Source organism: Panthera tigris, chromosome B4 (genome assembly GCF_018350195.1).
Source record: "Panthera tigris isolate Pti1 chromosome B4, P.tigris_Pti1_mat1.1, whole genome shotgun sequence".
NCBI lineage: Eukaryota > Metazoa > Chordata > Mammalia > Carnivora > Felidae > Panthera > Panthera tigris.
The window spans coordinates 92,826,537-92,853,046 of NC_056666.1; the positions used below are offsets into that span (position 1 = coordinate 92,826,537).

The 26,510-nt window shown below is 40.1% G+C and overlaps 1 protein-coding gene and 1 long non-coding RNA gene across 3 annotated transcripts in view; one reads left to right on the forward strand and one right to left on the reverse strand.

Annotated features, from left to right (window-relative positions):
- Positions 1 to 1,051: 1,051 nt before the first annotated feature.
- CPM (carboxypeptidase M) overlaps positions 1,052 to 26,510 on the reverse strand; it is an 84,929-nt gene continuing 59,470 nt past the window's right edge. For both annotated transcript variants that reach the window (XM_042992723.1, XM_042992721.1), the window contains exons 4-9: positions 22,381 to 22,553; positions 20,356 to 20,540; positions 19,468 to 19,638; positions 15,766 to 15,918; positions 5,930 to 6,078; positions 1,052 to 4,899 (exon numbers count right to left, since the gene is read on the reverse strand). In XM_042992723.1, the coding sequence (XP_042848657.1) occupies positions 4,657 to 4,899; positions 5,930 to 6,078; positions 15,766 to 15,918; positions 19,468 to 19,638; positions 20,356 to 20,540; positions 22,381 to 22,553 (1,074 nt within the window). In that variant the 3' untranslated portion in view covers positions 1,052 to 4,656. The remainder of the gene's footprint in view (positions 4,900 to 5,929; positions 6,079 to 15,765; positions 15,919 to 19,467; positions 19,639 to 20,355; positions 20,541 to 22,380; positions 22,554 to 26,510) is intronic.
- On the forward strand, positions 3,817 to 15,812 carry LOC102966934. The gene is made up of 4 exons (XR_006220060.1): positions 3,817 to 3,903; positions 4,360 to 4,443; positions 5,789 to 5,872; positions 13,353 to 15,812. It is a non-coding gene; the product is annotated as an uncharacterized LOC102966934 (long non-coding RNA).

Genomic DNA, 26,510 nt, shown 5'->3' on the forward strand with positions numbered 1-26,510 from the left:
CTAAACTAGCCATTTCCTACTCACCTATGTCTCATTTAAACTACTGTTTACATGTTTCAGAGGGCAAACTTGGGTCCAGCCTCTCTGTCCTTGGCTAGAAATTTGACATCAGGGGTTACAGTGATTAGGGTTAGGGACTAATTTTCCAGTTCCTATAGGGGGCAAATCTTTGTTTATAACTACGCTCTGTGCTTCAAAAGCACTTTGAATTCAAAATTTATTACTCTGGACAAAAGACTTCCCCCTACATCAGCATTTCCCAAAATGTGTTTGGTAATCAAGGAATTTAAGTTCAGAAGGATGGTACTGGGCTAAATTATTTCAAGAAATGGTTCCCTGTCTATGTTTGGAAAATCCATTTCTTTCCTGCATTTCTCATTAATGTGCATTCTTAATTTTGCAGGTTTTTTTTTTTTTTAATCACAAGGCACATTTTCATCTATCATCTTCCCCATGGTAAAAAGTAATTTGGAATATATATAATAGGGTGGGTATACATCATATCATATATATAAACCATCCTGGGGTGACTGGGTTTTGAAGAGTTGCAATATTCTTGCTTCATAAAAAGGTCATTAAATTTGGTCTTTCCCAGGCTTTGTCTGGTGGTAATCAGTTCTGTCCAGTATGTGGACTTTGTTACACTTGCAGATTTGTTTTTAAGGTAACGTAATGAAAAGAAACAGTATTTTTTGCTTACATGAATATTCTTTATTGAGTCAGAAATACTCAAATTTACTGAATTCAGAGGTAGTCTTGGCTCTACCCAATAAACTTTATTGTCCTAGACAATTTGTGCAAGTCTTTAATTACAGTGCAGAAGGTCACTGAGAAAACATAAAATTAGCTGTGAAACATCTGATAAAAGGCTATGGAGTAGTTCATATGCTAAAGTAGGATAAAATGTTTTGTGAGCAATAGAGTATCTGCTTATTAGTGATATAATGTAAAGTCTCTAATGAAGTTTAACTCTTTCCCTAAACTTCTTAGTTATTGCGAGGGTATGTGTGTTTTGTTTGTTTTGGCTCTTTTAGGTGGGAGGTGGGTAGAAAATGATTTTTAAAAGTCATGAGGAAGATATAAAGGATTGGTCATAAAATAGATAACTATATTGTCCCTGCAGAATAAAAACCAAACTTCTCAATTAGCAGCTAGCCCTGTTGCAATGAGACAATATACTGTGCTCATTTTTTCTGGATTCCTTAGGAAAATGTATTTCCAGCCCGGTATCAGTTATTTTTACTCTCTAAAGGTAGAGGTAACTTCTTACAACATTTTAAAAAACATTACAAATAAAATTCTATTCTGGAGCAAAACACAACATTGATTTCTTAGACTTTCAGAAATGCTGAGAGGAGGCTTTTAACATTTCTGATACATCCAACAGCTCAAGGTTAAATGTGATAATTAAGCCCCAGAATCAACCTTGACACTTATCTGCAGGGACTTACCATTTCTCTAAAATATTCCCCTCCATTTAGATTCATTCATGTTAACATTTATCATAATTTAAGTAGATACATGAAAGAAACCTTTGTTACCTTCATGAGAGTCCTTAAATATTATTAAATGCTCATTCTAGCTAACCAGTGATTGTTTTCAGGTCAATTCTGTTTATACCTGGGGGAAGGGACCTGGTCTTTAATAAGGTATATTATACTGCCTTCAAAATATGCCACCTAGTGTTAATTATCCTTTCTCTGCCTGGGCAAGTAACAAAAAATTGCATCAAAATATGGCATTTTCATACCACTGCTTTTGATAGTCACAGACTCAGTCAAGCAGGAGCTTGTACATTTTACAGGTAAGGAAACTATGTGGGGTGGGTTTGAATTCAGATTCTTGCTTTCTAATTAAAATTTCACTCCCATGTTCTGTCTTCTTTTTCTCTCAAAAATCTTCACCATGTTGATTTCTCCATAAGAAGAATTATACCTGAACTCAGAACCTGGGGATTATAATCACCAGTCTAAGAGGGTAAAGAGACAGTACGGAAGGTGTCATACAGGGAGATTTGGGGCTCTGGTCTTAGTTGGAATGTCATGGCTGTTTCTCCTCTTGGACATTTAACTTGGTTAGTGGAGAGTGTAGCTGGGATTGAGTCATACTAAACTCTCACTACAAAGTTTACTTTTGAGCACAGCCATTGCTGCAAAATATATACCCTGAATGTACTCTGTGTTGAAGGTTTGGTTTAGATTTGTTTGGAGAGTATTTTACTTGTTTTACTTGTCTTTAAATGATTTTAAGTTTGATTCTGATGAAATTTCTGATTTTAAAAACATTATTTCCTTAAGAAATTTACACTAAAGCTCATGAACCACATCACATTTTGGTTTATGTCCCTTTGAAAATTGGTATCTTAGAAAAGGAAAAGCTAGGACTCCAAAGGTCTGCTTGAAAAATAAGGCTTGATGGTAAATCGAATTTTATGTGCTTTGTAGAAATCCAAAATCATTTTCTGCAATACATACTTTCAAGTATATAATAAATTACGGTTTATTTAAATAAAAATGACCCAGATATTCAAGTTATTACCAGATTTTATAAGTGATAAAAAGACTACAAATTCTGTTTAGATTAACAAGTATGATTGTGTACATGTGAATAAGCTTGGCACAAGAATAGCTCCTATGTGCCCATGTGTCTCCCATTCACTTGTGGTTCTCATGCATTCACCATACACCAAACCCAACCAGTGTAGTTTCATTTTCAGATCCTATAGAACTTCCAATTGAAAGACAAAGGCAACTCGCAGTCCATGAGCAATACACAGCACTTAGAAACCTGCTCACGGAGTTGCTATTTTTTGATGTTCCCCCCCGCCCTTAATTCTTATAATATTTTAAGACGGGTTAACTCTCATGATAGCAGAGAACAGTTGCTTCAAATTGAGTACTAATGGTAAAAATTTTGTTTTCTAATTTAAAAAAGGTAGCTTGTGTTAACAGGTAACATGTTTACTATGAACCTTAGGATAAATGCGAAGCGTAGTAAAAACACCATACTTGAATTTATTTGTTGACATGTATTTGAAAACACCCTTCTGTCAGTGTTACTACTGAGCTGGAGATTGCCAAAGCATTGGACCTCATTTGACAAAATGACTCAAAGCCCAACAGTTTCTGAGAGAGACTGGGAGTAGTAGGTTTGTGGAACTCTTCACTCATTCATTCAGTTCCTGCTATGTACTGGGCTCTGAGGATATAAAAATGAATTTTCCCAAACAAATTAAATACACTCTGGCCTCAGAGCTCACATTCTATTAGGGAAAATCATACATGAAAGTAGAAGATCATAATACAGTTGTAAATTCAATAATAGAGGTAACACATTAGAGAAGCAAAGAGGAAAGGTCTCCAGATTGACTGGGAAGGGGTTGATGGGGTGGAATGGAATGGAATGATGGTCAGCAGAGACTTCCTAGAGGAGTTGATACCTGAACTGAATTTTAAAGGAGTGGGAAAGAAAATGTCGTGGTGGGTCAGAATGGTATTCCAGATATAGTACACAAATAGCACATTAAGTGTATAGGAGCTACAAGCAGTTGACTGATGGTTTTTGTTTTGAGTAGATCCTCTTCCTCAGTGCCATGTAGAAGATGGACTTAAAGAGGAGAAGGCTGGGCACAAGAGACTAGCAAAACTGTCACCGTGGTGCCAGTGAGCTATGGTGGCCTAAACTTGACAACGTTACTAGCCATGGAGAGAGGGAAGATCAATCAACATTTGTAATTAACATCAATCTTTAGTGACTGACTGAATATATGGGATGAAGGAGGAGAAGAAACTGTCAAGGATAACACTCAGGTTTCTAGTTTGGTGGTACCAGTCACTGAGACAACTACAGGAGGAAGAGCAGCTCTAGAGAGAAAAATGTGTGTGATTTCTACATGAATTTGAGGTACCTGTGGGTCATATCCAGGTAGATATGTACAGTGGGAAGTTGGACTGGAGTTTGAAGCTCTGGCAAGAGGCTGGACTTACACATTTGGGGGTCATCAGCGTAACTGATGTGGCATCTGAGCGCAGGAAGGCAGGACAGTTAATTGACCTGTTATTTTGGGGCTCTGTAGACACAACCTTGTCATCCCATCAGGCCCATGTTTTTGTGGGCCACTGAGACATTGTTGCCTATTTTCTCTCCTCAGAACATCTGATAAATGAAATTTTCCAGTGCTATCATTTCTCCACGTGCTGAGAATTAATTATATTTGGCACCAGTAATTACTATATATCTTCACATCTAGCATTCACCACAGGGTTTTGTATATAGCAAGTAATCAATGAATGTTCATCTTCATTGCTTATATTCATCTGGCTCTCTGTATACAAAATTAGCTCCATTTTTTTCTTGCAGGAACTTCTTTCTTGATTCTCAAGTTTTTCTTACAAATTTCTAAGACAACTTCAAGATTGAGCATAAATGGATAGTACTTGAAAGGTAGGTATCTTCCATTCATCAAGAGTAAATCATTGCTTTTGTTATCACCACACATAGCTTGCTGTGATTTGGAAACAACCATTTATCTTCTTAGGGAAGGACCATGAAGTTTATTCAGTCAAGGTCCCACAGTGGGAGTTGAGAGTTGCAGTAACCTGGCATGAGTAATCCCTGATTCCAGGTGATGATGGGGAGTGTGTTCCATATTTTGCTTTATTTGACAAATATGTGAAAGACAGTTACTAAAAATAAGAACAGACTAGGTTTTGTTGCCTCTGACTGGCTTGGCAAATCACTATATAGAGGAATCTTAGAACATGAAGGATTTGATACTGGGATAGAATCCAGTTGCACTCTGAATGGAAGTAAAATATCCTTTTTAAGAGCACTGAAGTTCTGGGATTTTTCTGGAATAACCACGTTTGTGAGGTATGGATCATGCCCTGGGACTGTAACCTGAGAGGAAACAAGAAACAATTATTTTCTATATGCTAACTACTTTGGATGTAAATTTAAAAAAATAAAATTATAAAAAAATAAAAATGTTAAATAAAAATAAAAATATATTATCTTAGAAAAATAAAGAATAAAGCCAATGACTTAAAAAAAAAAAAAAAAGAATTATCTGAGTGATTTCAGATGTTTTGTGGGGCCAGCACTAAAAACACTGATGTCTACCACTACAAGTGTGCCCTCTATGAAACACATGTAACCATCTGCCAGGCCTCCCCAGCTGGTAACCACTTCAGTCTTGCTCACTGAATGAATTGTCCAATGCCCATTGATATGGACCACTGTTGCTAATGCTGTTGCCCAAAGAATTATAAAGTGAAATAAGACAGGTCCTTTATTTGGAGATGTAAGCCAGGAGAAGAAAGCCACAGACTGTATCCCCATCATTTCTATGGAGAGCAAAGGTAAAGAGTTGACAGTTTCCCTTTGTCCCAAGTCTGTACTTAATATCCTGATTGGGTATCGATACCCTGGAACTTTACTTGCATTGATTGGAACTCACCATCATTTGCTTAAGAAAGGGCTGCAAAATAGGTCGGTCTGTGGATCAAATTTTATTTATAATGAATTCTAAGGAATCTGTGCCCCAATCCACTTAATAGCAGAAATTATGTTTCATGAAATGGGTGTTAAAATGGTATTCCATGAAGCTTGGAAGTACTTTGGCTACATTGTTTAATTATTGTTATTAATAAGGGTCATTCTGTCTTTTATCATAAAAGGGATCAAAAGAAATAGAACTTGGCTTCTATTAAAAATATTGCCAGTTGGGGAAAAACATGATTTTTTTGGTTTGTTCCTATCACTCTCACCCTCTCCCACTCCCTACCAGATGCCATGTCTGATGTTGTCCTTTCCTTCTGTCCTGATGTATCTACTTCTGGGACTTTCCAGACTTATTTCAGATTCCTTCTGGGTAAGTATTGCAAGTTCTAAAGTGTTTTAATAACAATAACTAGGGCTGTATACTTACATTTATTATGTAGGACCCAGGCAAGAGAAGGAGATAATACTCTCCAAATTTGTTGGTTCTATAAGGGCAGATATGTTTTCTGTTTTGGACTTCTACAATTACATTGGGTAACGGATTTCCATTCTGATCAAAAACTTGACCCTTTACACCTGCAAGACAAAAAGAGCATTAAATGTTAATACCGTGTTTTATGACACATAAATTCTTGTAGTTACTTAAGAAAAATATGCCCAATATTTATTAAGTTGTCTTGATAATAACAATAAAGTATTTAAGGGAAGGTAAACTGTTTCAAAAAATTGAGATCTAATTGTCATATAACATTATATTAGATTCAGATGTATAACGTAATGATTTATTTGTGAAATGATCACCATAATATATCTAGTTAACATAATTCAAAATTTTTTCTTGTGATGAGAGCTTTTAAGATTTACTCTCAGCAAATTTCAAATATACAATACAGTATTATTAACTGTATTCATTGTGCTAAACATTAAATCCCCAGGATTTATAACTGGAAGTTATACTTTTTCACCAGCTTCACCCATTTTAGCCGCCCCGTGCTTCTGGCAACTACCAATCTGTTCTCTACAAATCAGTAGGAATTTTTTGTTTGTTGTGTTTTTTAAGATTTTATTTTTAAGCAATCTCTACACCATATATGGGGCTTAAACTCAACCCTGAGGTCAAGAGTTGCACACTCCACTGAGCCAGCCAGGTGCCTCTGTTTGTTTTTTTTTAATTCTACATAAACGTGATCATATGGTATTTGTCTTTCTCTGACCTTTCACTTAGCACGATGCCCACAAGGTCCATCCATATTGTTGCAGATGGCTGGATTTTTTTTTTTTTTTGTATGAAGAAAAAGTGATGTGCATATACATTTTCTTTATGTGATCATCATTAGACCCTGAGGTTGCTTCCATGTCTTGGCTATTGCAAATAATGCTGCAGTGAATGTGGGGGTGCAGATATCTTCTCAAGTTAGTGTTCGATTATCTTAGGATAAGTACTCAGAAGTAGAACTGCTAGATCATACTGTGTAGCTCTTTATTAATGTGAGGAACCTACATAGTGTTCTCCACAGTGACTGCACCAGTTTACATTCCCAGCAACAGTGCACAAGGGTTCTCTTTTCACATCCTTGTCAATACTTGTTTCTTGTGTTTTATTTTTAGCCATTCTGACAGGTGTGAGTTGGTGTCTCATTGTGGTCTTGATTTGCATTTCCCTGATGATTAGCAATCTTGGGCACCTTTTCATGTACCTGCTCGTCGTCTTTGGAAAAATACCTCTTCAGATCTTCAGCTTAATTTTTAAGTTGGGTTGTTTTTTTGTTTTGTTTTGTTTGTTTGTTTTTTGCTGTTGTGTCGTAGGAGTTCCTTATATATTTTGGCTATTAACCCCTTACCAGATATATGATTTGGAAATATTTTCTCCCATTCGATAGGTTGCCTTTTCATTTTATTGATGATTTTCTTTGCTGTGCAGAGCTTTTTAGCTTGATATAGTCCCACCTGTCTTATTTTTTCTTTTGTTGCCTTTGCTTTTTGGTATCAAATCCAAAAAAATAATTGCCAAGACTGATGTCAAGGAGCTTACCACTTATGTTTTCTTCTAGGGGCTTTATGATTTCAAGTTGCATATTCAAGTTTTTAATCCATTTTAATTTTTGTGTATGATATAAGATAGTGGTCCAGTTTGCTCAGCACCATTTACCGAAGAGACTGTCCTTTCCCATGTATACTCTTGGCTCCTTTGACATAAATGAATTGACCATATATGCCTAAACTTATTTCTGGGCTCTCTATTCTGTTCAATTGATGTATGTGTTTGTTTTTATGCCAATATCCTACTGTTTTGTTTACTATAGCTTTGAAGTATAGTTTCAAATCAGGAAGCTTTGTTCTTCTTTCTCAGATGGCTATTCAGGGTCTTTTGTGGATGCATACAAATTTTAGGGTTGTTTGTTCTCTGTGAAAAACACTGTTGGAATTTTGATAGGTATCGCACTGTGTAGATTGGAGTTGTATGGACTATTTAACAATATTAATTTTTCTAATTAATGGATTATCTTCATTTATTTGTGCTTTTAATTTCTTTTATCAAAGGTTTATATTTTTCTGTGTACAAGTCTTTCTCACTTCCATGGTGAAATTTATTCCTAGGTGTTTTGTCAATAATGCAGTTTTAAATGGGATTGTTTTCTTAATTTCTCCTGATAGTTTGCTATTAGTCTAGAGAAATACAACAGATTTTTGTATATTGATTTTGTATCCTTCAACTTTACTGAATTTATTAGTTGTAACAGTTTTTTGATAGAGTCCTTAGGGTTTTCTATATATAGTATTGTGACTTGAAAATAAGTGAGGGTTTTACCTCTTCCTTTCTGTTTTGCATGCTTTTTATTTTTCTTACCAAACTGCTCTGGACTTCCAGTACTATGTTGAAAAAAAGTGGTGAGGGTAGGTGTCCTTGTCTTGTTCCTGATCTTAGAAGAAAAACTTCTACTGTTGATTATGAGGTTAGCTGTAGGCCTTTCATATATGGCTTCTATTATGTTGAGGTACATTCCCCTCTATACCCACTTTGTTGTTAGTTTTTCTAAATGGATGTTAAATTTTGTTAATTTTTTTTTCTTCATCTATTGGGATATTTTTATCTCTCATTTTGTTAATGTGGTATATCATGTTGATTGATTTGTGGATGCTGAGCCACCTTTGCATCCCTGGAATAAATCACTTGATCAAGGTCCTTTGAATGTATTGTTGAAGTTGGTCTGCTAATACTTTGTTGAGGATTTTTGCATCTGTGTTCATCAAGTATATAGGCTTGTTATTTTCTTGTAGTGTTGTTGGTTTTGCTATTGGGGTAATGCTGGCCTTATAAAATGAATTTGAGAGTTATCTCTTCTGTTTTTTGGAAGAGTTTAAAGAGGACTGGTATTAACTCTTCTTTAAATGTTTGGTAGAATTCACCAGTGAAGCTATCTGGTCTTGAGCTTTTGTTTAAATTAGGAGATTGCTGGCATATTTTTTATTAGTAGTAAAAGGTCTGTTCAGATTTTCTATTTTTTTTCATGATTCAGTCTTGGTAGGTGTATGTTTCTATGGATTTAACGATCATCTAGGTTGTCTAATTTTTTGATGTACAATTGTTTAGTCTTTTATGATCCTTTGCATTTCTGTGGTATCAGTTGCAATATCCCTTTCATTTCTGAGTTCTTGCTCTCTTTTTCTTGGTGAGTCTAACTAAAGGTTTATCTTTTAAAAAAAACAGCTCTTAGTTTTGTTGATCTTTTTATTGTCTTTCTAGTTTTTATTTCATTTATTTCTTCTCTGATCTTTGTTCCTTCCTTCTAATAACTTTGGGCTTAGTTTGTTCTTTTCCCATAAGTTGAGAACAAACTAAGTTGAGGTGTAAAGTTAGGTTATTTTAGATTTTTAAAAATTTTAATTCCAGTAAACATACAGTGTTATATTAGTTTCAGGTGTAAAATATAATAATTCAACAATTCTGTGAGATCTCAGTTTCTTACTGTTGGCATTTATCCCTATGAACTTCTTAGAATAGCTTTTGCTGCATCCCGTAAGTTTTGCTATGTTGTGTTTTTATTCGTTTCAAGGTTTTGATTTTTCTCTTTTGAGCCACTGATTGTTCAGTAGCATGTTGATTCACATCTGAATATTTGTGAATTTTCCAATTTTCTTCTAGTAATTGATTTCTAGTTTTATACCACCATTGTTGGAAAAGATGGTCAATATGATTTCAGCTTTGTAAACTTATTAAGACTCATTTTGTGGCATGACATAAAATTTATCCTGGAGAATGTTCCATGTGCACTTGAAGAAAATGTATATTCTGCTGCTGTTGGGTGAAATGCTCTGTGTTTATTAAGTACAGCTGGTCTAACGTGTCATTTAAGGTCAGTGTCTTCTTAGTAATTTTCTGTCTGATCTATCCATTGGTGAAAATGGAATATTAAATCCCATTACTGTTATTATATTGCTGTCTATTTTCCCCTTTAGGTCCACTAATATTTGCTTTATATAGTTAAGTACACCTATATTAGGTCTTCTTGTTGGATTGGCTCTTTTAGAATTATATAATGACTTTGTCTCTGATCACAGTCTTTATCTTAAAGTCTGGGTTTTTTTTTGTTAATATAAGTATAGCTATCCCAGCTTTCTTTTGGTTTCCATTTCCATGGAAAATTTTTCCATCCCTTCACTTTCAGTCTGTGTGTGTCCTTTTGTCTTGAAGTGAGTCTTGTGAAGGCAACATACAGATGGGTCTTGTGGTTTTGTTTTGTTTTGTTTTGTTTTTTTCTTTTTCCTCCATCCAGCTACTCTGTCTTTTGGTAGAAGAATTTAGTTCATTTACATTATAGTCATTATTGATAGGTATGTACTTATTGCCATTTTGGTAATTGTTTTCTGGCTGTTTTATAATTCCTTTGTTCTTATTCTCTTCCTTTGTAATTTGTTGGATTTCTAGTGTATGCTTAGATTCCTTCATCTTTTATGTATCTATAGGTTTTTGCTTTGTGGTTACCTTGAGACTTACATAATACAGTCTACTTTAAGTTGATAGTAACTTGATAGCATTCCAAACCTTTGCATGTTTACTCCCTCCAGCCCACATTTTACATCTTTTTACCTTGGGATAAACAAATTATTGTAGCTATATATTTGCTTTGTTTTTTAATGCTTACAATAGTTTTATAAGTGATAAACCCACTACCTTTACAACATTAGATTATTCGGAATTTTATTAAATATTTTTTACTAGTGAGGGGGGCAGGGTGGAGGGGTGGTGGAAGAGAGAGAGAATCTTAAGCAGGCTGCATGCCCAGCACAGAGCTGACATGGGACTCAATCCTATGACCCTGGGATCATGATCTGAGCCAAAATTAAGAGTCAGATGCTCACCTGACGGAGCCACCCAGCCACCTCTTCCAGTCTTGGAGGAGTGGTCTTTTGTGGATGAACCTTATAATTCAACTCTGCCCTAGCTCTTGGTTGTTTCTCAAACCTTTGTGTTTGTCTAAGCAGCCTACTTTATTCTTAGTAGATCCCAGTAGTTGAAGTTGTGCCAAGACCTGTCAGTACCTAGATTGAGGCTGATTAGAAGCCAGACCTTCAGGCAGAGGCTCTTAAAGTATCCAAAAAACCTTTCAGGGGGAAGACTAGGGACTGGATGTGTCTCCCTGCTCCCTTTACACTGAGCCCTGGGGTGGTAGCCAGTTAAGAACTATTTGTTTGCCAGTGTCCTGTTGAACCCATGAACACGAACCCCACTGGCTACCAGAGCTACCAAGAGGTACCAGACGCTTGCATAAACTCCTTTTTGGGAGACACTGGTGACCTGGAGGGAGAGAGAGTGCAAACATGGTGTCTGCTGGCCTCCATCTTTGGAGAATATTTCAGTAGACCCCTAGATGTGTGTTAAATCTAGGTGTCTGCCCTTCAGGCCAAAGCTTTAAGAGCAGCAAATAGGCCTCTTTCACAAAAAAAAAAACAAACAAACCCAAAAACTGGGCATCTTTCAATTGGTGGGCTCTGCACGAGGCCCTGGCAGGTAGCCAACTGAATCTGTATGAATCCTTGAAGTTCGATATAGCCTTGAGGGTCTTGTGGATGCAAGTCCCATGGCTTTCAAAGCGAGGTGTTTTGAGGGATTGTCTCTTTGGTGTAGCTCTTAACAGTAGGGTGCCAAATATGGGGTTCAAACCCTTTGAGGCTCAGGGAGAAGCTTGGAGGTGTAAGTTCCTTCCTGATGTGTGCCTGCACCAGGAACGGGGGTGTATGGCAAGATCGTGTCTCAACCTCTCCCACTCATTGCAATATAGTTTTATTCTCCCTCACCCAATGTGTAGGAATGGCTCAGGTATTTTTTGGGTTTCTTTCAGAGGAAATTGCCCCATATGTAGCTGTAGATTTGGTGTGTCTGTGGGAGGAGAGGAGTTCAGGATCCTCCTACATTGCCATCTTGAACCAAAACTAGGAAAACTTATTTTTGGATGTAACTTAAAATACAGTCAGGCTACCAATTGTATATATAGGCTAAATCTGTTGTCAAATATTCCATTAATAACACAGATTATCAAAATGAGAGAACACAGATGACAATCTAAGTCCATTCCTTTCCTTTCCAAGTTGTCTACTCAGTCACCAAACTACTATGACATTGCCCTCAGTGGATTCCATTAAATCCTAAACTAAAAAATGCCAGTGTATTTACAAAAGGGGGTGGGGAGGTGCCTGGCTGGCTCAATCAGTGGAACATGTGACTCTTGATCTTGGGATTATGAGTTTGAGCCCCATGTTGGTTGTAGAGATTACTTAAAAAATCTTTTTAAAAAGGCCAGTGTACTTATAATAAGATACTTATCTATGCAAGGGACTTAAGAGTTTTGTCTCCTGGTCAAACTACATGTGAAACAATTATAATCACAAGATTGCTTGGAATCATGGAACTGATTGAAGGTGTCTTATTACTAACAACAGGAGTGAACATTTAGTGACCAGTTAGTATGTTTCAGGCTCTATGGCAAAGTGCTTAATGTGCATATTCTCTTTGAATCCTCACATCAATATTATCACAGTTTTACAGATGAGGAAACTAAGGCTTTGGATTATTAACTAACCTTAAACTCGTACAGCTAAGTGGTACAGCATGGCTGTAAATCCACACTAATCCCCAGAGCCCCCACTGAATCCAGGACCACACCCCACCCCTCAAAATTTCAGGAGTACAGTTGACAAAAGGCCATTTATATTTAAAGACTCTTCTCATTTTAGAGGCGCCTTGGTGGCTCAGTTGGTTGGGCATCCAACTCCTGGTTTCGGCTCAGGTCGTGATCTCACAGTTCATGAGATGGAGCCCCGCATCAGACTCAGCACTGCTGTGCAGAGCCTGCTTGGGATGGTCTCCCCCACCCTCTCTTTTTTTTAAGTTTATGTATTTTGAAAAAGAGACTCTTCTCATTTTAAATGTTACTTTTCACCTTCTAGTTTGCTCACTTAATGACAAATCATCTTAATGACGTAAGACTCCACAATGAAAAAATGACCCTGAACTATCCCCAAACTATCTACTTTGTAATTATTTACTAGAGCAGAAAAATATGAGGCACATACTAGTTTCCTTCAGAAAAATTTAAAATGAAACATCTTTGTCTCAAACATTAAACAGACTTCTGGTTGACCCAAGTTGCCTTTTACTTTCTTTCCTAATTCTTGACTCTTCATTTTTCCCCCCAGAGAAGGAATTACTAAATGTTGTATTTCCTTCTAGTATTTTCAGAAGACATCAGCTATGTTAACCTCAATTTTCATGTAATTTGTTCTTTTACCTCTTCTAAAAGTTTCCTTTATATTTATTTCTCTTACTTGGTATTTATCCTTTTGGTCTTTAGGTAGTACCCAACCACAAACATCAGTCGTAAGTTAGTAGCCTGATTATGCATTTATTCGTTGGGTATCAGTGCCATTATTCTTTGAAGAAATACTTCCATCCTGCCCTTCCTAAGAAGTCCTTTGACACATTAGGTAAGTACAGATATGTGCCGTCATCACAGCTTTGTGTGACAGAAAGAACCCAGTCAAGTCTCAGTGTAAATCCCAGCTCCTAGGACTCTGTTTCATCACCTGTAAAACGGGGGTGATATGTCCCACCTTCCAGCCCCTTCTATTGGTGCAGGAGGCCTTTCCTTCCCAGACAAGGTAGGCCGGAGACTTCCAGATGGGTCAAAGTCTCAGAGGCGTCTTAAGCAAGTGATGAAGCTAAGCCAGTGAATGCAAACACAGCTTGACAAATACCAGTACTTTCTTTAAACCACAGTAATACCCCTAAGAAGGTGTTTGCTCCCATCATCCCTAAGCAAAGATATTCTTTGGCTTCCTACTACATACCAAAATTGAGAGACCTTTTCCATCCAGTAACAGTAACCACACTGTCAACATTTTGAAATCGGTTTTCATTATTAAATTAGAAAAAGAAAATGCCTGCCTCTGTCTTAAACCACAAGGGGGCAGGGTTGATGTGCTTTATATATACTTTTAAGTAGATTGTGCATACCTGATTATAGGGACAGGCAGATAAATACTCTTTATGAAACCTAGTGTAAATGGACTTGTAAGCCCTCCAAATTAAGAATTACTTAACATGCTATAATTTGCATGTTAAGTGACAGTTTATAAAGCTCCTCGTTGGCATTATTAGGTCACCATGATATTTCAGAGCCCACCTTAATTCAGTGCTTAGCAAATAACTTTTACTGCTAGACTGAAATTCCAAAAATAGTGCAGTTATGTGGAGCATATTCCTTGTCCAGCTTGCAGTCACGCGTTGATGTTGATGGAGGAGAAATTTTACAATAGGCAGAGGAACACATTAAAGGTAGAAATACAGTAGAAAGGCTAAATGTGCCTCGTGAGGAAAATCTAGTGGTGAAATACCAGAATAGTAATCAGGAGAAGACCCAAAACAAAGCTCGATGATGTGAAAAAGGAGAAGGACCCAATAATCTAAATAAATGCTAATAATGACTTTTTAAACATCTTATCACAGAGAATCAGCCTACTTCATGAACTGGCTGAGACATTTGACACAGCCCTGTGAATTCACCACTAATCTTTGTGTGCTTGTGTTTTTGGGTGGGGGGCAGTGGGGGGAGGGTGCTGGAGGTTGGGGATAGAGGTATGAAAGGAGGGAGGGGCATCCATTTTAGGGACATGGAACCCAGAGAAGCCCTTAATTGTCCTTGCACTCAGCCCTGTACCCCCTGTGCTTCTGACTCTTCCCTTCCTCAACTGCCTCTGTCTCTTTAGCAGGTGGAAAGCTTTGGCGTGAAGCACGCAGAAAATTCCAGGAATTGTGCAGCTATATAGCAGGCCTATGAGGCAAACCTCTTCAACACAAACACACACCTTCTACTTGGGCTTGATGGGGTAGCATAACTATTGTGCCAATTTCTGATACGTTTCTTCCCCCAAGCCATATGAATGGAGAAAACTAAACTCTGGCAGTGCAGAAGAGCCTTCCACACTCTGCCCAAAGAGACACAGCCTGGTTAAATACATTTGAACTCCCTGAATCCATCACCATCACAAGCAGTATGATGGTTTTTAAAGCAAGGTCCCTGAACCGGCAGCAGAATCTCCTTGGGAAAGATTAACCAGTCAAGGCACACTAAATCAAACTCTGGGGATGTGTTTTAACAAACCCTCCAGCGAGTCTGCCGTACATGCTCGAGAACAAACACTCTTGCCACATTTAGCCTGTCTATGACAAAGGCTAGATAGCTGTCAAAAACCAGACTAGACTGGGAAGGTTCCCAGGACCAGATCATTTGGCAGAGTTGCAGGCTGTGAGGGGTTTGAAGCTAATGGTGCCAGGTCACCAGCCCAGGACTAGAAAAAATGCAAAATGGCATGTTCAGGGTTCTCTGGATCTATGATATTGTGTGACAAGTGGCAAGCAAACTTGGCATTTTCTAAATGGTGATGATGTAACAGAGTCATAACCTATTTTCCTGGATCTCTTGCCAGATTTCTAGGGCTTCAACATGTAAAATGTGAAGTACTGTGGATTTCATACCCCTACACTGAGTAGCATACCTCATGCTCTCTCTTATATGAACTGACAAGCACTGTAACTCTCACATGCTGCAGATATTCATACAGGGAAAATTCTTCATCATTAGTTCTGGTACTAAAAATGAGGCTGTACCGAGAAAACAAACAGGGACTTGCATTTTCTCAACCCAAACATTTTGCCAGATGCCATGTTTTGTGTTAAGAGGAATTAATAAGAAAAATCTTACAAACCTAGGTGCACCTGTTTTATATATTCAATCAATGAGGCTTTGTTTTTATTCCAGAAGAATGGAAGCTTCTCCTCATGAGGATATTTACAGCACGACAGCTCCAATGTAATTTCAAAACACTGGGCCCAGATGTAGTTGTAATCTTGCATTCCACCTAAACACAAGCATATTTAATTTTTTAAGGTCTAAAATTGGAACAGAGTCAAGTATCCTGTACCTTGGGGACAAATGAATCTGTTGCAAAGAAAGTACATTTAAACAGGAAAAGATGAATTTGACATATTAGCATATAAAGTCACGGCCTGCCATTTTATTACCCAGGCATGAACAGGCAATCCTAAACGTTCCCATATGGGTAACTGGATCAGAGCTAAGGTTCAACTGTGCATCAAAATCAACTGAGGGGCAGGGGAAGGGTCAGCCTTTTTTTCCCCCCCAATCATACATTACAAAAAGGATTCATCAATGTACATTTCTTCTGTGAAAATCATTTTAAACTGAGAGTGATACTTATAAAAAATGTTTTTGCAAACCATAAATACACATGTAAGCTAAGTATACTCATTCGGCGGAATAATAGTGGCTGACATTTAGTGAGTGTTCACTATTACCGGGCACCGTTTGAAGAGTTTGTCACCCATATTTTACAGATGGGGAAACAATCGCTTACGGTAAGTAACGTGCCAGTGAAGGCCGAGCCCAGAGCACAGGCTGTCTTGCGGGCCCCGTGCTCTTATGACACGAAACTGCTTCAGGGGATGAAAGAAAGGCTGCTGTGCTAACTTTCGGGAGAGAAGGGACCCAGGCCCCCTTGCGTCCGGGGCTGCCGTCACCTGTGCTCAGTTTCTGGTTCTTACCTCTGAAAACCCAGTTTTCAAAAGGGTATAATCATATTTCCTATCTTCTAAGATGCAAGATTTTCATATTTTAAAATCTCTGAATTGGATGTGTCTTAAATTTGATGGCTAAAAACCATCATTGTGGCATGAGTTTGGCCAGAAACATTTGTTTTTTCTTCCTTGGTGGTACCGTGTATTTTCCAACCAGTGGCATCTTGGATTTTGAAATATGGTAACTTTGAAGGAAGGACTTTCGGCCAGATTTCAACTTGTTGTACTTGATAATCTGCCTATAAAATACATTCTCAATTCCATCAGGGTATTTCGGAAGTACTGAATTAGAAAAAAAAACTCATAATAGTCAAAATACATCAAAATATTATCTAGATTAATATCTACGTAGATCTAGATTCTAGCAGGAAGAATTTCTATGTCCTTTCTAGATCCTTTACTCACCTTCTAAGTTTTGTATTTCTCTCTGAGATCATTTTCACCAAGAAATAGAAAACAGAAAAAAGGACGAGAATAATAAAACAGAAGCCCTTGGCTGGACGGCTCTCGGACAGAAAGAATTTAAATGGCAAAACAGGTGTACAGAGCACGCAGGGGTGAGAATGCTTACTTGTGGAGAGCGTGTGCACCTGTGGATGAGGCACGCCGGGCCCCGAGGACAAAACCTCCAGGCTGAGCCAGGATGCTGTGTTCTAAGCTCCTCAACGTAGCTGGCTCTGCCTGCATTTTCCCTCAGGAGACACAGCTGACACACAGCGACACTCGAAACAATTCCTAACGGCGACACCAGGTTCCTAGCTAACCTCCCACAAGCACACCTGGATGTGTCCGGAAGGTGACAGACAGGGCGGGAGGGAGCCCTGTCCTCCCTGGGGGAGTGCTGAGCAGGGACTAGGCTTGGGGGGCGGGGCGGGGCGAGCTGTGCCTTGTCCAACAGAGAGTGGGGGTGCAGTGCTGTCTTGCTGGCCCTGCAGCTTCCAGTCGTGGTCTGTGCTAATTCACATCACCTGGAAAGCTGGCAGAGACACACAAGTACCAGCTTGTGCAAGGCTACCTGATGGTCTGTGTGTGGCCTATCGCCCAAGTACGGCCTATGGCCTGCTAGAGGTAGGTCTCAAACGGGGCCCTCTCCGCTGAGCAACGAGACCCCCTTCCAGCCCCCGGTCTCCCCTGGCTCTTCCGCCCTAGGTCCCTCTGTTCTCTCAGGCCCCTGACTCGTGTGAGTTCTCTTACACCCCTCAGCTTCTTCTCCCATTGTTCCTTTTGACAAGAATATTCCCCCCTCCTGTGACCCCCACAAGGCAATCTCCTCCCCTCTCTCACCTGGCCCTCCTGTTCCACGGACAGAAAAGTGGAAGCATGCCCTCACCCCCCCCCATACCCAGCTGGAAAATCACTTTTGTTTAGCGTGCAAAATGGCTTTAAGATCAAGATATTTCTGGAGAAACGGGAACCCTCTTGCACTGTTGGTGGGAATGCAAACTGGTGCAGCCACTCTGGAAAACAGTGTGGAGGTTCCTCAGAAAATTAAAAATAGACCTACCCTATGACCCAGCAATAGCACTGCTAGGAATTTACCCAAGGATCAGGAGTACTGATGCATAGGGGCACTTGCACCCCAATGTTTATAGTAGCACTCTCAACAATAGCCAAATTATGGAAAGAACCTAAATGTCCATCAACTGATGAGTGGATAAAGAAATTGTGGTTTATATACACAATGGAGTACTACGTGGCAATGAGAAAGAACGAAATATGGCCCTTTGTAGCAATGTGGATGGAAATGGAGAGTGTGATGCTAAGTGAAATAAGCCATACAGAGAAAGACAGATACCATATGTTTTCACTCTTATGTGGATCCTGAGAAACTTAACAGAAACCCATGGGGGAGGGGAAGGAAAAAAAAAAAAAAGAGGTTAGAGTGGGAGAGAGCCAAAGCATAAGAGACTCTTAAAAACTGAGAACAGGGGCGCCTGGGTGGCTCAGTCGGTTAAGCGCCCGACTTCAGCTCAGGTCACGATCTCGCGGTCTGTGAGTTTGAGCCCTGCGTCAGGCTCTGGGCTGATGGCTCAGAGCCTGGAGCCTGCTTCTGGTTCTGTGTCTCCCTCTCTCTCTGCCCCTCCCCCGTTCATGCTCTGTCTCTCTCTGTCTCAAAAATAAATAAACTTAAAAACAAACTGAGAACAAACTGAGGGTTGATGGGGGTGGGAGGAGGGGAGGGTGGGTGATGGGTATTGAGGAGGGCACCTTTTGGGATGAGCACTGGGTGTTGTTTGGAAACCAATTTGACAATAAATTTCATATATTGAAAAAAAAAAAGATCAAGATATTTCACGTACAAGTTCAGCTTATTTTACAAACCAGAAGATCTGGCAATAGCTGGATCCCACTGGTGCGTGGCCATAATGAGCTGGATCAGCCGCTGTCCTTGTTAGATGCCGCAGAAGCATCACATTTCTCCAAGGTCTTCTCTACTCCCTCCTGCACCCTGGCTTTACAGTATACCTCTGGGGTACGCTGTACCTTTTCTAAATCTCTCCTTTTTATTCTAATACGCTGCCACCACAATTATTTATTTGCACGTGGCTCTTCCTGTTAAACTTGAGGGTAGGGTCTGTGTTCTGTCCATCTTTCTTGGCACAGTTTCTGGCTCAGAGTAGGTAAATGCTGAACAAGTATCTGAACATCGCTCAGTCAGTCACCCCCCACTGCTTTTGTGACATTAGCTGACAGAGACGCAACTGGAGGGACCGCACCATGCCAAACAAACTTTGACAACTGCTGGGGTCCACAAAAACCAGCTGGCACATGGGGAGGAAGTCAATAAGGAGAAAGCTAGAGGAGAAACTCACCTTTGAGTGGATACCAAGAGTAGCCATTTGTAATTCCATTAGGAAAGTTCATCTTAGTTTTACACTGATCTCCTTTCTTCATGGTGGGATTTCTTGAAGCATAGGTATGTGCAAGGTATTGAAACACATCGTCATCAGGGGTTATGCTACGGGAGTATAACGTCCCAGTTGCTGTGTGTGAAAAACAAACCGAGGCCTTTCGGTTGGTGTTGGAGGACGTGGAAACACGCAGCGCCCGGTCAGCAAACTTGCTGTCCGGTCACACGGGAAGGCTCTACTTTACTAGAGGGAAGCCCACCCCCTGCCATGAACGCTCCGCTCCCTTCTGCTCTTTCTCCTAGTTTTTAGGGAATATGCGCAAAGTAGCATCACACAAAATACACCACAGCCATATTCAAAGGACTCCTCCATCAGCTCATAAGTACCCTCTTAGTCCCTCTTGCTAATTTCTGGAGGGCAGGAAACTTTCCTTACGTACCGGGGGGGGGGGGGGGGGGGGGGTAAATAAAGCCACTGTACTATTTTAAGTCCCTGGTACATACCTTATCCCACAGAGTTTTAAAAGGAGTCGGCAATTATCGCTCATGATTAGCAAAGAAAGGCAAGTTCTCATTTTACGTTCTTTCAGTCATGTTGCCTCTTGTAGGGTGTTTTAACCCAATTTTATTATTTTTCTGATGAATCTCAAATAATCCTGTCGGGGACCAGCTCAGCCACACCGCCCATCTACGGTTTATCAACTGAGGGCAGGACGGCCCAGAGGGGAGACGCGGAGGCCGTTTTACCCTGGCAGAGAAGGCAAGCCGAGGAAGATCCGTCCCCTCCAGACGCAGAGCAGTAACTCCACTCTGGGCTCAGAAAGCCAGAGCTGGGGCCGTGTCTGCCTACCTGGAACACCATTGTCAAACGGGTAACTCGCCACCAGGGCGCCGCCGTGGAGGTTTGCAGAGAGGACGAACGTCTCTGTTTTCAGCCACTCCATGACAGCTGCAGTTTCAGGCTGCCTCGATACATTATTAAGTTCAAAAGCATCCGGGAAGTTTCTATTCAGGTCATAGTAGTTACTATTTTCCCTTTAAAAGAAAGAATATTTTAGGTTTTGTTGATGGTATGTGAGGAAGTAGCCTCATGCAACATGCAAACCTTTTGTCTGGGCACCAGCTGTTTTTCAAAATGCGACTATAGGGCTGGGGATGGTTGTCTTGGTGGCCCCCGATGAACCACACCTGGCGTTCACATAACCTGCGGTCCCCTCCCGTGTGACTTGCTCTCACCAGTGGGATGGTAGCTATTGTGATGTGAGCAGAGGTTTGATAAGTGTGTGTGTTTTAGGGTTTTGCTCTGGGAACGCTCCCTTTGGGAACCCTGAGACTCCGACATTAGCCATGTGAAGAGTCCGTGTGGAGAAATGAGAAACCCAGGTGACAGCCAGAATTGAGACTCTACACATGTCCCAGTCCAGCTGTCTCAGCCACATGGTGGCTGAAGCTCCAGACACATGGTGCAGAGATTGGCCAGCCTTGCTCTATCTTGTCCAAATTCCTAACTTTGAGGAATTGAGGGTAAATAAAAAAGGTTTAAGTCGCTAAATTTGGGGAGGGTTTCGTTACATAGCAATTGATAACAGAAACGACAGGAACATACTACTTTACACAAATATATTTCTGGAAAGTGGACCGGCCATGTTTAAATATGCTAGAAAACCCTAAAGTTGAGTGCAATCAAGTGGTGAGATTTGATTTTTGGTAAAAGCAAACAAATGTTTGCACAAATATAAATGTATACTAGACATCTGAGAAATTCCAAACTTCCTGAGACAGAGTTCAACAAAATAAACTGTTTAAATGAGAACTACTACAAGACTCCCTCTTCTTTTTTGGTTAGTTCTTGTACTGGCTTAATAAACCAACCGGTAATTACTGAAGGCCTAGCTAGGCCCTGGGGATTTAACAGTGAGGAACACAGGCAACAGGATTCCTGCCCCCGGGTAGCTTATAGATTTGTGAGGAGACAGACGTTCAAAGAGAAATTAGACCTTAGGGGTACTTGGGTGGCTCAGTCCGTTGGGCGACGAACGTCGGCTCAGGTCATGATCTCACGGTATGTGGGTTCGAGCCCAGCATTCGGCTCTGTGCTAACAGCTCGGAGCCTGGAGCCTGCCTCGGATTCTGTCTCTCCCTCTCTCTCTCTGTCCCTCCCCGTTTGCATTCTGTCGCTCTCTCTCAAAAATAAACAAACTTTTAAAAAAATGAAAAAAAGAAATCAGACCTTAAAATTTGTGCTATGAAGGTAAAGTGGCAGGTGATATGAACCGAGGACCTAATACAGGATAGGTTAGGGAGGGAGTCTTTGAGGAAACATTGATTAGCAGTGTGAGGGGTAAGGAGTGGGAAATGAGGTGTGCCCACTGCCTGAGGCGAGAAAGAGCCAGCTCATTCCTGGGGACCGAGGGGACTCTGAGCAGCTGGAGCGGGGTGAGCAGTAGGGTGGCCACAGGAGTAAAGCAGCCTTCTTCAGGACGTCCCTTTTCATTCTCAAAGCTGTGGCAGCCTGAAGAGTTTTCAACATGGCAATGACACGACACGTGCTATGAGCTGGTTCACTAACAAGGCCTTGGGCTACTATCTGATGAGGGCCTTGTTGTTTTATTTTTTATTTTAAAAGTTTGTTTCTTTACTGAGAGAGAGAGAGAGAGAGTGCGCACACTCTAGCAAGCGAGCTAGGGAAGGGCAGAGAGAGGGAGAGAGGATCCCAACAGGCTCCACATTGCCAGCCTGGAGCCTGATGACGGGCTCAAACCCATGAACCACGAGATCATGACCTAAGCCGAAATCTAGAGTCGGACACTTAACCAACTAAGCCACCCAGGTGCCCCGTGGTTGTTTTGTTTTAAATAGACTAGCCCATCCTTACCTTCCGTTACTGTAGAAACAGTCAGGCTTTACGACAGCTTCAAATCCATCTGGGTTCATTGAAGGCATCAAGTGTATCCGGGTACTGTTGATTAAATTTGTGATTTCAACATCTTTTCCATCATTGGTTACGAGATGTTCAATTAAATGGAGCAGCAGCTCCCGCCCAACAGTCTGTGTTATAGAGAAAATGGGACATTACTAGGTCAGAAAGAAAAACAGTCTCCAAAGCGCAAATTCCCCATCAAGGGCTCCTACTAGAGAAGTTTGGTATTTGAAACCCAAACCAGTTGTGAGATCACTGTTTCTCAAACATACGGATACTCTGGCAAGTGGCAATCAGTCACTGGTGTGCTGAAAATTATTTGTTAGCAAAAATTAAAAAAAAAAAAAAAAAGTTAATTTTTTTAAAAAAAAGTACCCATCTATAAATAATTTGCTTTTTAAAAAATGAATTAGGTAGAATAAGTGATTCTTATTATGTTTCCAATTTGTTTGCCTTCCAGAATACCTTCTGGAGTGGTGGAGCAGAGGTGGTTCAGAGAGGGCGAGGGAGCGTGTGTCTCCATGAGAATGCCCGCTGCGGCCAGAGGCTGCCATGCCTGTCTCAGTGGATGACGGACTGAGAACCACTGCATTAGATGTATGCAGATTTTTTTTTTAATGTTTTTTTTTTAAGTTTATTTATTTTTGAGACAGAGAGAGACAGAGCATGAACGGCGGAGGGTCAGAGAGAGTGGGAGACACAGAATCTGAAGCAGGCTCCAGGCTCTGAGCCATCAGCCCAGAGCCCGACGCGGGGCTCGAACTCGCGGACCGCGAGATCGTGACCTGAGCCGAAGTCGGACGCTTAACCGACTGAGCCACCCAGGCGCCCCAGATGTATGCAGATTTTAATAGGGGAAAATCCAAGTTTGGAATCAGCACAATTTACATAGGTTTCGATTTTAATATTCCCCTATTGCACCTTTGTGCAATTTTTGCCACATCTGTGTACGTCTGATTGCCACGTTCTCACATTTCTGAAACTTCAGTCGTCTGCACATCATCCTCAAAATGTTTTGCCCTATCTGCACATTATCTACACTACTGCTTAGTTTATATTTTCTTTAAATTGGCTCACTCTTCACTTACATGAAAAATGAAAACCTTTGTGTCATTTTGCTAGATATGTTTTTTTTAATATGAAATTTATTGTCAAATTGGTTTCCATACAACACCCAGTGCTTATCCCAACAGGTGCCCTTCTCAATACTCATCACCCACTTTCCCCTCCCTCCCACTCCCCATCAACCCTCATTTGTTCTCAGTACTTAAGAGTCTTTTATGGTTTGCCTCCTTCCCTCTCTGTAACTTTCCCCCCCCCTTCCCTTCCCCCATGGTCTTCTGTTAAGTTTCTCAGGATCCACATAAGAGTGAAAACATATGGTAACTGTCTTTCTCTGTAGGACTTATTTCACTTAGCCTAACACTCTCCAGTTCCATCCACGTTGCTACAAAAGGCCAGATTTCATTCTTTCTCATTGCCAAATAGTATTCCAATGTGTATATAAACCACAATTTCTTTATCCATTCATCAGTTGATGGACATTTAGGCTCTTTCCATAATGTGGCTATTGTTGAGAGTGCTGCTATAAACATTGGGGTGCAAGTGCCCCTATGCATCAGTACTCCTGTATCCCTTGGGTAAATTCCTAGCAGTGCTATTGCTGGGTCATAGGGTAGATCGATTTTTAATTTTTTGAGGAAGCTCCACACTGTTTTCCAGAGTGGCTGCACCAGTTTGCATTCCCACCAACAGTGCAAGAGGGTTCCTGTTTCTCCACAGCCTCTCCAGCATCTAGTCTCATTTGTCCATTTTAGCCACTCTGACTGGCGTGAGGTGGTATCTCAGTGTGGTTTTGATTTGTATTTCCCTGAGGAGGAGTGACATTGAGCATCTTTTCATGTGCCTGTTGGCCATCTGGATGTCTTCTTTAGAGAAGTGTCTATTCATGTTTTCTGCCCATTTCTTCACTGGATTGTTTTTTGGGTGTGGAGTTAGGTGAGTTCTTCATAGATTTTGCTAGATATGTTTCTAATGTACATTTTTTAAAAAGTAGGACTGGGGCATCCAGGTGGCTCAGTTGGTTGAGCGGCCGACTCTTGATTTCAGCTTATGTCATGATCCTAAGGTCATGGGATAGAGCCCCGTGTTGGGTTCTGAGTATGAAGGCTATTTAAGATTCTCCCTCTCTCTCCCTCGGCTCTTAACTGGCATGTGTGCACAAGCGCACTCTCATAAAAAAATAAATAAACAAACAAACAAACAAATGCAGGACAGTGAAAATAAAAATGGTCATATCCACCTAAAATTATGTATCACCAGTGATCAGGAAACCAAAGACTTATGAGAGAGAGATCTTGCTTTATAATCCCCAGTGGTGAAAATTCACCATATTTAAAAAAAAAAAAAAAAGTAATTTACACTTCAACCTTATTATAGAAAGATTTGATGAGGCTACATCAATTTGTCTCTCTATTCCTGGGTTCAATGAATCTACTTCTGAGTAAGGAATGTTTGCCTCTTACCTAAGATCAGATTGCTGTTGAGGGGTTAGTCAATGGGGAAGCGGGGCAGCAGGTGATTAAATAAGCACAGTGCTGTAGATGCATTAATGCAGGCAGCGAGCAGGAAGAGTTTCCGATTACAACTCCACTGTATCGATTCACCGTTGTGACAAAGGATGAGCAATCCTCGAATGGTAATTTCTCAACTTTGTTCCCCTCACTGGCAAGCAAAGAAATCATATTTTTATCCTAACGAACACAGAATTGAAATGGGGACTAAGAAAATTTGGGATATGTGAATTACATATTCATAGATAGCCATGAATTTCAGAGTGGAAATATATTCAATTCTGACTTCATTTTTTCCTACTTATTTCTATCTTCTTCTGCTACCTTGAATTTTGTTTTTACAGTCAAAATTCTCATCTTAAAAAAGTCCTTACGAACTAATAACCGACCCATACACTAGGTTTCCAACTCTCTGTTTTGGAAGCTTGAGCACTTCTGGAAGCAACCTCTATGAGCTACTTCCCCAGCTACCCAAAGCCAGCGGAGGAGGGGCTGGTGACTCTTATTTGTGAAAAGTTGCTTTACATGTGGAAAGTGTGGTGATTTAAGGAACATTCAGCCAATGGGTTGGGGAAGAGGAGAAGGTTAAGGAGACGGAGGAGGAAGTGACCAGGAATCACTTGTAGCTCCTGAAATTTCTAAACATTGGTCGGGGCTGTTGGATGGTTCAGTTAGAGGGATGAATCAGGAAGAACTCAAGGCCCATCTGAGTCCCAAGTACAGGGGGAGCCATATCAGAATCCTCATGTAGTTCAAGCTGTGACTTTCCCTCAACTATCTCAACTGTACATTCTCAAGCGTGACAAAACTCAAGACATGAGCTGGCAAAGACATCCATCCAACCTAAAGCAAATGAAAACAAAGAGTAAAGAAGCTATGATTAAGTTATAGAACTAGACTGAGCAACTGTGGGAGAACAGGTACAGAACAGAATGTAAAAGTTAAGGTTTATAATTAACAGAGGGTGGGGGCTAGGGAAGAGGAGACGAGAGAGGAAGTTTTTATGGTAGTGGGTCGTAAGATACTATCAAGAGCTAAAAATTATATAATTTCAAGTTTTAATTTAAATGCTAGTTATTTAACAAATATGGTAAAATTGGCTTCTGGAGTAGATTTCAGTGATTTATCACTTACAGACAACACCCAGTGCTTATCACAACATGTGCCCTCCTTAATGTCCATCACCCACCTAGCATATCCCCTGCCCACTTCCCCTCTGGTAACCATCAGTTTGTTCTCTATAATTTCTTGTTTTGAGAAAATATTTATCAAGTTCACCAATTATTTTAGTTTCACTTCAGTTTTATTCTGTTCAAGTAAAATGAAATCTCCTACTTCTTAAAGGGTAACATAGAAAATGACACATTTTATTTTGTATCCTTTAAACCTTCTCATTCTCTTACTACAGAAATCCATAGATCTCTAGAGTAATGTCTGACACATATTAATGATTACTTCTGAATGATTTTTATTCCTTTTATTTTTCTAGTGTCACTTTTTAAAGAAAACCTA